Source organism: Pinus tabuliformis, chromosome 2_1 (assembly GCF_031772625.1).
Source record: "Pinus tabuliformis cultivar Carrire ecotype Pingquan chromosome 2_1, CPIR1, whole genome shotgun sequence".
In the NCBI taxonomy this organism is placed as follows: domain Eukaryota; kingdom Viridiplantae; phylum Streptophyta; class Pinopsida; order Pinales; family Pinaceae; genus Pinus; species Pinus tabuliformis.
The window spans coordinates 473,417,815-473,428,796 of record NC_142299.1 but is presented as its reverse complement, the minus strand read 5'-3'; the positions used below and the strand labels follow the sequence as shown (position 1 = coordinate 473,428,796).

General features: G+C 36.8%; 1 protein-coding gene across 1 annotated transcript; it reads left to right on the top strand.

Moving 5' to 3' along the window:
• The first annotated feature begins 6,770 nt into the window (after nucleotides 1-6,770).
• Nucleotides 6,771-9,043, top strand: LOC149200972 (disease resistance protein Roq1-like). Its single transcript, XM_089399653.1, has 3 exons — nucleotides 6,771-7,334; nucleotides 7,439-8,534; nucleotides 8,625-9,043. The coding sequence occupies exons 1-3, from the start codon at nucleotides 6,844-6,846 to the stop codon at nucleotides 8,952-8,954; spliced, it is 1,917 nt and encodes a 638-aa protein (XP_089255779.1). The 5' UTR covers nucleotides 6,771-6,843; the 3' UTR covers nucleotides 8,955-9,043.
• The last annotated feature ends 1,939 nt before the right edge of the window (nucleotides 9,044-10,982 follow it).

The window sequence follows — 10,982 nt, the reverse complement described above, 5'->3', positions numbered from 1 at the left end:
TCTATGTGGGGCCTTTAATTTAGTCATTTGTAATGGCTTGACTAGATGGGCAAAGTCCGATAATTTCACTTGCAATACTTACAATGGAGCAAGTGTGGCAGATTATGTAATTTGCTCGCATGGTTTGTGTGAGAAAATGGAAGAAGTTTTGGTTGGAGATTAGCTGTGGGATTTGAAATTAGATCACAAGCCAATTTATTTATGTTTCTCTTGGATTGGAAAGAAACAATTAGAGTAAAAAATTTAGCATGTCCAACAAAATCTCCCATAAGAATTCTTTTGACCCCAGAAAATTGTAATACCTTCAAAATGACGCTAGAGAGGCTCTTTGAGAAGGAGAAAATTACAATTCATAGCCTTCATAGTCATGAATTAACACATTTAATTCAATGCGCACTTGCAAAGTGAAAAAGAACAAAAATTAAGAAGTCTGAAACAAATTGCTTTTCGGTTAATGCTTGGTTTGACGAGGAATGCAAAAAGGCAAGGAGAATGTGGAAAGAGTCAAACAAGGATAACATAAAGCTCAAATCGTACAAGCAGTTATTAAGCAAGAAAAAGGCTGATTTCATGGTTTCAAGGAGGGAAGAACTAATCTTCCTTGGGAAAAATAATCCCAAATTATTTTGGAAGGAACTCCAACCGAAAAAGATACAAATTGGAAATAATATTACAGCTTCTAAATGGTTTGACTATGCAAGACAACTCTATGAGCAGGTTCCAAAGGTTAACCCTCCCCCTTGGTCAACACTGATACTAAACTCTTCATGGTACAAGAGGTAGAGATGGGTATCAAGAAGTTGGGTGTTGGAAAAGCAAAAGACTTAGTTGAACTCCAAGCAGAATATCTAAAGTGGGGCTCAAATATTCTTGCACCTCACATTACAAAAATCTTCAACAACATCATACAACAAGGGCTCCCCACAGATTGGACAACTAGTCTGGCAATACCTCTTTTCAAGAGCGGCAACATCAATAATCCCTCCAATTATAGGACCATCATGATAAACCCTTTGTTTGCAAAGCTATTTGGAAGCATGCTAGAAAACAAAATTAGCAAGTGAGAAGAAGAAAGAGATAAGCGTGCTAAAGGGCAAGCAAGTTTTAGACCTAAGCATTCCACAGTTGATCATTGCATAACTTTAAGGCACATCATTGAAAAAGTTTGGGAGAAAAAGGAAGAAGTCTTTTGTTGCTTTGTTGATTTCAGAAAAGCGTTTGACTCGGTTCATAGGGATAAACTTTGGCACAGAATGGAGGAACTTGGGGTTCCTAAACATTTGAGAGCAGCTGTGCATAGGCTGTATGAAGAGGTGAAAGTCAAAATTAGAACTTCAGCAAGCATTTCTGAAAGTTTTAGAAGCGATATCGGGGTCAAGCAAGGTTGCCCACTGTCTCCTACCCTTTTTGGTTTATATATCGACAAGCTTGAGGAGTGGTTAAATTCGCAAGGGGGTGATGGTATCTATTTGTTGAAGTCTGTTATAAGGCTTCTTTTGTATGCAGATGACCTTATTCTGATTGCTAAATTGGCTCTTGGTTTGCAAGAGCACTTACTATCCCTTGAGCATTTTTGTAGAAGTGTGGGGATGCAAGTCAATATCAGCAAAACGAAAGTAGTGGTCTTCTCTAAGAAAAGAAAACATAACCAACATAAGTTCTACTTTGAAGGCAACATTCTGGAAGAAGTTGCGGATTACAAATACCTCGGAATTGACTTCAACAAAAATCTAAGTTGGAATGGTTGTAGAAAGAAAAGAACTTTGGGGGGTTGGAAAGCATTTTATGCTTTTCAAAATAGGTGCAGAGAGGCAGAGTTATGGGACTGGAAGACCACTCAAACTCTTTTTGGGCTTCTAGTGATTTCGGTGATTCTCTATGGTTGTGAACTGTGGGCTAGCAGTACCTCCGACATGCAGTGGAGACAAATTGAGAAAATTCAGAAGCGTTTGATTACAAACAAATTTAAGATTAAAAGTGTAGTTCCTTATGATATCTTGTTAAGTGAAACATGGACTGCTCCTATTGAAGCAATTTTTATGGTGCGAGTCATAAGGTATTTAAAAAAAATTGAGCAAATGGAAGAGGGTAGATGGCCTAAGGTTGTCTTTAATGATAGATTGTGCAAGAGCAAAAAAACTTGGATGTAGCAAAATAACAAATGGTTTAGTAAATGGGGTATTTGCTTGAACACGTGTCCCATAAACAACAAAGAGATAAAAGCTTTTGTTATGGAAAAGTTCCACAAACGTACTTGGGATAAGGAGCTAGGAAGAAAGAAAAATTACTATATTGAAGTGTTTAATCCCACTCATAATCATCAACCAAAAGCATACGTAGAGGCCAATATCTCTTGGAGAGCCAAAATTCTTATTGCTAAGTTAAGGACTAATTCTCATCAACTCCGTTGTGAAACGGGGCGCTGGAAAAGACCAAAGGAAGTGTGGGAGGAAAGGGTATGCATTTTTTGTTCTTCCGAAAAAGTGGAAACAGAAAAACACTTCATTTTAGAATGTGAGGCCTTCAAAGACAACAGGGAAAGTTATGCAGATACGCTGGCAGCTAGCTCTTGGGATAATCTATTTAATGAGAGGTTTGTCGAGAAGATGGGAGCATTTATTGTGAAGCTTCACAAAAAAAGGGTCGAATACATCAAGAAGATGAAGAAGCAATCTGTCCCATAGGCTATCTTTAGCCTCGTGGACGTTAAAATAATTTCTTTCTTTCTTCTTTCTAGGAGATCAAAGTCTTTCGCTTTAGCTGAGCATGCGGAAAAAACTAATCATCATGTTTGTATTGAGGATGCTAGTGTCATTGCTAGAGCTTCGCAGTTCCATCATCGGAAATTTAGAGAAGCTCTTGAGATTGAAAAGAGATCGAACAATCTCAATAGAGAGGATGGCTGGAAAATTAGTAGGTGTTGGGTCCCAGCTCTCTCTTCCTAGTCGCTTTCTTCCTGATCTTTTAGATTTTTAGAATATATTCAATTATTTATGATTAGTTAAATTATATATATATATATATATATATATATATATATTTTTTTTTTTTTTTTCTCTAATATTTTTTGTTTTGTTTTTGGTTTTAAGTATTTTCCATTTTAATTATTATTATTATTATTTTTATTATTCTATAATATATATATATATATATTAATATTTATTTATTTATTTTTTTAATATTAATATTTTTATTTTTATTTTTTTTCAACTAACTTAACCTCTCATTTAAAAATTATATATATATAATTTATATATAGTTTTAATTAGTTAGTTATTCCTTTATATATTTTTAGTTTTAAGATCTTTTCTAATATTTATAATTTCCATTTATCTATAAAATAGTTAATATTTTTAACTATTTATTAACTCATCAACCAATTTAATTAAAATTAATTTATACTTATAAATTATATTTAGCTAAAGGTAAAGTCCCTTATTTTTCACTGGTTTGACCTGGGTTCCTAGTCAAATTTAGCCGTTACCCTTGTTAGCTGTTGGAGGCTCTGCTCATACTGTTTAACAGGGAAAGATGGGTTTGATTGATTTTTCAACTTGTCCTGACGATGAACCACACTAGTTGGTTCGAAACAGGTTGACAAATGATATATCTTGTGATTTAAGCCGAAAAATTTCTCTTAAACTTGATATGGATCACAGAAGCTTCAATTCAACAATAGGTAAATATTTTAATATTAACATAGTTAAACTATAATATTGATATAATCTTGAAATATGAATTTGAAATTATGTAGTTTTATCATGAGTTGTTAATGTTTTTGATTTTTTAATGATAATTTTTTCCCTGAAATTTAGTAAAGAATTTTTTGAAATGATAACTTTTATTTGCGAACTTTTGGAATGATAATTCTGAGTTCTATAATCTACAGCTTGAAATTATGTAGTTTTAGTCTGAGTGGCTAATGTTTTTGATTTTTTAATGATATTTTTTTTTTTACTAAATTTTGTACAGATTTTTTTGAAATGATAATTTTTATTTGTGAACTTTTGGAATGATAATTCTGAGTTCTATAATCTACGGTGTAAATGCATTCAGAATTTACGGAAACGCTCCATTCATTTGTATGTTCAACCTCACATTTTAAAATTCACAATCTTGTGATTTACTCGGAAAAATTTCTCTTAAACTTGATATGGATCACAAAAGCCTCAATTCAACAATAGGTAAAATTTTAATATTAACATAATTTTTTTGCAGAACAAAAAACAATATATTTATATTGAGGCAATATAAGCTCTCTTGCAATAAAATAACATATGGTTAAACTATAGTATTGATATAATCTTGAAATACGAGTTTGAAATTATGTAGTTTTATTGTGAGTTGTTAACGTTTTTGATTTTTTAATGATAGTTTTTTCCCCGAAATTTAGTAAATTTTTTTTTTGAAATGATAACTTTTATTTGTGAACTTTTGGAATGATAATTCTGAGTTCTATAATCTACAGCTTGAAATTATGTAGTTTTATTCTGAGTGGTTAATGTTTTTGATTTTTTAATGATATTTTTTTTTCCCGAAATTTTGTACAGATTTTTTTGAAATGATAATTTTTATTTGCGAACTTTTGGAATGATAATTCTGAGTTCTATAATCTACGGTGTAAATGCTTTCAAAATTTACGGAAACGCTCCATTCATTTGTATATTCAACATCACATTTTAAAATTCACAATCTTGTCAAAATTTTGGACAGTTAGTTGAGCATCTTTTCTTTTTAAATGTATAGTTGAGCATCTTTTCTTTTTAAATGTATACGCGTTTTATTAACGCTGTCATGACGTGCAGAGCATCTTGTGGGGCCTATGTGTTACCTCCAATTGCGTGCGGGGCTTGTTTGCCTCTTATCTTTAAGTTCAATGCGCGTGGGGTTTAAAAAATGCGTTGAAATTTGATGCTCGATGTCGATTACTATGCTCTGTATTTTATAAAATAACTACGCATAAACCACAGGTGCATAAAATAACCTTGCATAAACCGCTGGTGAAGGTTTGATATTTACAGCCAGTGTTTCCCACGATGTCTCTGCGCTTTACAAACCCTAACTTGTCTACCCCTCTGCAAATTGCGTCCATAGTATCGAACCTTACTACCTTTCATTTTTCCTTTCCAGTTCGCAATGGCTACATCCTCATCCTCCACCTCTGCCGCGGCTAATCCTCAATTGAATTTATTTTGTCATATATGTTAATTTGTTTCTATTGAGTATTTTGATTTTTAGTGGTTACCCAATCTCTATGTTACACTATTATTTTATTGTAATCTTTTATACTAGATCTTAAATTTCTAATGGCTTGTTTGACATCTTTTTTTTCAATTTCCTAATTTTAATCCATTTCATCATGACAATTTATAGACCATTATCTTGAATGGTAGTCTTTGCTCGTAGTGTGTCCATATGCTTTATGTCAAAAATGGGCAAAATGCTTCTTCTTCAAATAAAAGAATGTCCATATTTTTACTACATAATAAAATAAGACATTTATCTTTTAATTTTTAATTCATTTAATAATTATTATTTTTAAATACTTAACTTTGCTTTAAAGTAAAAAGAAACACTTGAAACCCTTAACATGGTATTAGTTCAAAATTATTATTTATACCAATTTTAAAAAATACTTTCTTCAATTTTCAATTTCATTATTTTTTTTAAATAGAAGCTTTTCATATCTCTAATAACACCTTTTCCACAAAATTTTTTAATTATATAAATTATATTACGAATAAATCAAATTCAAAATATAGAAAATTGTAATTACAAATAAATCAAATTCAAAACCTATATACTTAATTTTTTTTATAACCATTAAATATAATAACTATCTTCTCCAAAATATTTATTTGTAATTAATTTTCTTTCTCGTATTAATTTTCATTTAAAATCATCATATTCTAAAAATTAAAATTTATGTTTAATTTAAAAAATTCTATAGGAATTTAAAAGTCAAAAGAAAGTGTGTAACATCTGGAATGCAAAGTATTCCATCAATAAATATTAGGAATTTAAAAGTCAAAAGAAAGTGTGTAACATCTGGAATGCAAAGTATTCCATCAATAAATATTTTAATATTAACATAGGTAAATATTTTAATATTAACTTAGTTAGACTATACTATTGATATAATCTTGAAATGTGAGTTAATATTTTAATATTAACCTAGTTAGACTATACTATTGATATAATCTTGAAATGTGAGTTTGAAATTATGTAGTTTTATCGTGAGTTGTTAATGTTTTTGATTTTTTAATATATATTTTTTTTCGAAAGCTAGTAAAGATTTTTTTGAAATGATAATTTTATTTGTGAACTTTTGGAATGATAATTCTGAGTTCTATAATCTACGGTGTAAATGCTTTCAAAATTTATGGAAACGCTCCATTCATTTATTTATTCAAAATCGCATTTGAAAATTCAGTCTTGTCAAAATTTTGGACAGTTGAGCATCTTTTCCTTTTAAATGTATACGCGTTTAATTAACGCTGTCATGACGTGCAGAGCATCTTGTGGGGCCTATGTGTTACCTCCAATTGCGTGTGGGGCTTGTTTGCCTCTTACCTTTAGTTGAATGCGCCTGGGGTTTCAAAAATGCGTTGAAATTTGATGCTCGATGTCGGTTACTATGCTCTGTATTTTATAAAATAACTACGTATAAACCACAGGTGCATAAAATAACCTTGCATAAACCGCAGGTGAAGATTTAATATTCATAGCCAGTGTTTCCCTCGATCTCTCTGAGCTTTACAAGCCCTCACTTGTCTACACCTCTGCAAATTGCGTCCATAGTATCGAAGCTTACTACCTTTCATTTTTGTTTTCCAGTTCGCAATGGCTACATCCTCATCCTCCACCTCTGCCGTGGCTAATCCCACCTACAAATCCTTCAAAATTTTCTTAAATCATCGCGGGGTTGACGTGAAGACAACCTTCGCCAGATCTCTGTATCTTCGCCTCCGAGAGAAAGGATTGACGGCTTTTCTCGATGATGAGGAGATGCAAGTGGGATACGAAATTTCTTCTCAATTAGAGCACGTTATTAGAACCGCCTCTGTTCATGTGGCGATCCTTTCTCCTAGATATGCTGAGTCATATTGGTGCCTGAACGAGCTCGTAATGATGTTACAGTCAAATGCTCCTGTAATACCAGTCTTTTACCGTGTCAGGCCCGCTGACGTCCGGTGGCTGCTGGGCTCCTATGGTAAAGCCCTAGAATCTCTTGAGAAGAAGGGGCGATATGAAACCAACACTACTATGGAATGGAGAAAGGCTCTTGAGCGAGTTGCAAACAATAGCGGTTTCGAGCTGGAGTCGTCCAGTGGGTGAGAACTCAACCTTCCGTATTGATATAGTTGTGTTTTATACTGATAAATAGACATAGGCGTTTGTTTCTCACTAGGTCTACTTGTTGTTTCTGAATAATTAGTGAGGAGTTGGAGCTGGAGCTGCTAGATAAGTTAGTTAAACGTCTGTCAGAAATGGTGCCAAAGCCAGACTTGCACGTGGCTGATTATCCAACAGGGTTGGATTTAAAGCTCAAAGAATTCGAAGTGCTGTTGCAGAAAGAGGAAAGCGGGAAACCTCAGATCTTGGGGATTGTAGGGTTAGGTGGCGTAGGAAAAACAACGTTAGCAAAATTTTTCTTCAATAGGAAAATATCAGATTATAGCAAATCCTGTTTTTTAGCTGACGTCAGAGATCATGCAAGTAAGGGGTCTTTACATTTGTTACAGGGTCAACTCCTTAAGACCTTGAATGGAAGGGATGAGCAGGTAAACAATGTTCATGAAGGTAAAAAGATGCTGGGAGAGCCTCTGAAACGTTTTGACACTTTAATAGTGTTTGATGATGTTGATAATGTTGACCAGGTGAATGCATTTTTGCCTGTCCAAACTGATAATCTCAATTCACGGAGTTTAATATTGATTACATCTAGAGATAGGGGTGTTCTCAGAAACTCAAGAGTTGAAGATTCATCTATTTATAAACTATCTGGGCTTAATGAAGAGCACTCCCAAGAGCTCTTCTGTTTCTATGCCTTCAGCCAAGCTGATCCGCGTCCAGCGTTTCAGCATCTAGTAGATAAGTTTTTAGAATGTTGCCACGGATTGCCCTTGTCTCTGAAAATAGTTGGGGCATTACTTTATAATAAAGAAATATCCGAGTGGGAAGACGAATTGGAGGATCTTAAAGAAATACTTCCCAGTGACATACAGAAGACACTTTTTAGAAGTTATTGCTCACTCGATAAACAGGAAAAAGAGATATTCCTAGATATCGCGTGCTTTTTCATAGGTGAAAACAGGGATTCGGCCATAAGCATATGGAACGGATCGGATTGGAGAGGAAAGCGAGGGTTTCTAAATCTGCAGGACAAGTCTCTTGTAGAAGTGGACTACCGGAATTGTATACGTATGCACGACCACGTAAGAGACCTGGGAAGAGAGGTTGCTGCTACTTCGTCGCCACATCGTCTTTGGCAGACAAAAAGGGTTATTGATTATTTGTCACAACAATCATTTGTAAGTGTTTAGTCATTCTATTTTTTAAGATTATTTGGTACGAATTTTTGAACGAAACAGCCATAACATTCGTTTTTCAACTATGGACAGGAAATCACCGTGCGGGGAATTCGGCTGGTTGAAGGCGAATTTGGTGGCGATGATCTATGTGACATTATTGAGACTGAAAATGATGGCTGGAACCGCATTTTGAGGAGGTTGCAAATTCTTCATATTGGAGGCTCTTTCTTGGAACGCATCCTGACGAGGGTGAAGTTACCAAATCTATTGTGGCTCAGCTGGAAACGATGTCCCTACTCTTCCCTGCCTTCGTTGGTTACAATGAAGAAATTAAGGGTTCTTCAAGTGGATGGAAGCGAATTAAAAACATTGTTGGACAGTGAATGCGAATCATCAGTAAGTAGAAATTTGTTAGGTTGACGTTTGTATGTTTAGAAATTTGTTAGGTTGACGTTTGTATGTTTATTAGCTATTACTGTCGCACAACATTTTCGTTTGAAAAGAATTCGTAAGGTTATGTTAATGTGAATTATGATATTACTTGCCGTGGTAACGAGTGAACATTTTGCTTTTGCACCCACCTCTGCAGTTGCCAGCATCTTTGGAGGAGTTGCATGCAAGCCATTGTGTGAGGCTGAAAAGCATACCGGTCCCTCCGCAGGCGACGAAGCTCAGATTCCTAGATGTTTCTTGGTGCTCCCATTTAGAAGAGCTGCCAACTATGGAAACGTTTTTATGTTTGGAGAAGTTGGTGGCAAACGACTGTGTGAGGCTGAAGAGCATACGGGGGTCGGCGCAGGCGACGAAGCTGAGATCCCTAGATGTTTCTGGGTGCTCCGAGCTAGAAGAGCTCCCAAGTATGGAAACGTTTTTATGTTTGGAGGAGTTGCTGGCAAAAAGCTGTAAGAGGCTGAAGAGCATACGGGGGTCGGGCCAGGCGACGAAGCTCAGATTCCTAGATGTTGGTTGGTGCTCCCATTTAGAAGAGCTGCCAACTATTGAAACGTTTTTATGTTTAGAGAAGTTGGTGGCAAACCACTGTGTGAGCCTGAAGAGCATACGGGGGTCGGCGCAGGCGACGAAGCTCAGATTCCTAGATGTTTCTCGGTGCTACCATTTAGAAGAGCTGCCAACTATGGAAACGTTTGTATGTTTGGAGAAGTTGGTGGCAAACAACTGTGTGAGGCTGAAGAGCATACGGGGGTCGGCGCAGGCGACGAAGTTGAGATCCCTAGATGTTTCTGGGTGCTCCGAGCTAGAAGAGCTCCCAAGTATGGAAACGTTTTTATGTTTGGAGGAATTGCTGGCACAAGCCTGTAAGAGGCTGAAGAGCATACGGGGGTCGGCCCAGGCGACGAAGCTGAGATCCCTAGATGTTTCTGGGTGCTCCGAGCTAGAAGAGCTCCCAAGTATGGAAACGTTTTTATGTTTGGAGGAGTTGCTGGCAAAAAGCTGTAAGAGGCTGAAGATCATACGGGGGTCGGCGCAGGCGACGAAGCTGAGATCCCTAGATGTTTCTTGGTGCTCCGAGCTAGAAGAGCTCCCAAGTATGCAAACGTTTTTATGTTTGGAGAAGTTGCAGGCATGCGGCTGTAAGAGGCTGAAGAGCATACCGGGGTTGGCGCAGGCGACGAAGCTCAGATTCCTAGATGTTTCTTGGTGCTCCCATTTAGAAGAGCTGCCAACTCTGGACACGTTTTTATGTTTGGAGGAGTTCAAGGCACAGGAATGTGAGAGGCTGAAGAGCATACGGGGGTCGGCGCAGGCGACGAAGCTGAGATCCCTAGATGTTTCTGGGTGCTCCGAGCTAGAAGAGCTCCCAAGTATGCAAACGTTTTTATGTTTGGAGAATTTGCAGGCATGCGACTGTAAGAGGCTGAAGAGCATCCCGGGGTTGGCGCAGGCGACGAAGCTCAGATTCCTAGATGTTTCTGCGTGCTCCCATTTAGAAGAGCTGCCAACTCTGGACACGTTTTTATGTTTGGAGGAGTTCAATGCACAGGAATGTGAGAGGCTGAAGAGCATACGGGGGTCGGCGCAGGCGACGAAGCTGACATCCCTAGATGTTTCTGGGTGCTCCGAGCTAGAAGAGCTCCCAAGTATGGAAACGTTTTTATGTTTGGAGGAGTTGCTGGCAAAAAGCTGTAAGAGGCTGAAGAGCATACGGGGGTCGGCGCAGGCGACGAAGCTGAGATCCCTAGATGTTTCTTGGTGCTCCGAGCTAGAAGAGCTCCCAAGTATGCAAACGTTTTTATGTTTGGAGAAGTTGCAAGCATGCGGCTGTAAGAGGCTGAAGAGCATACCGGGGTTGGCGCAGGCGACGAAGCTCAGATTCCTAGATGTTTCTTGGTGCTCCCATTTAGAAGAGCTGCCAACTCTGGACACGTTTTTATGTTTGGAGGAGTTCAAGGCACAGGAATGTGAGAGGCTGAAGAGCATACGGGGGTC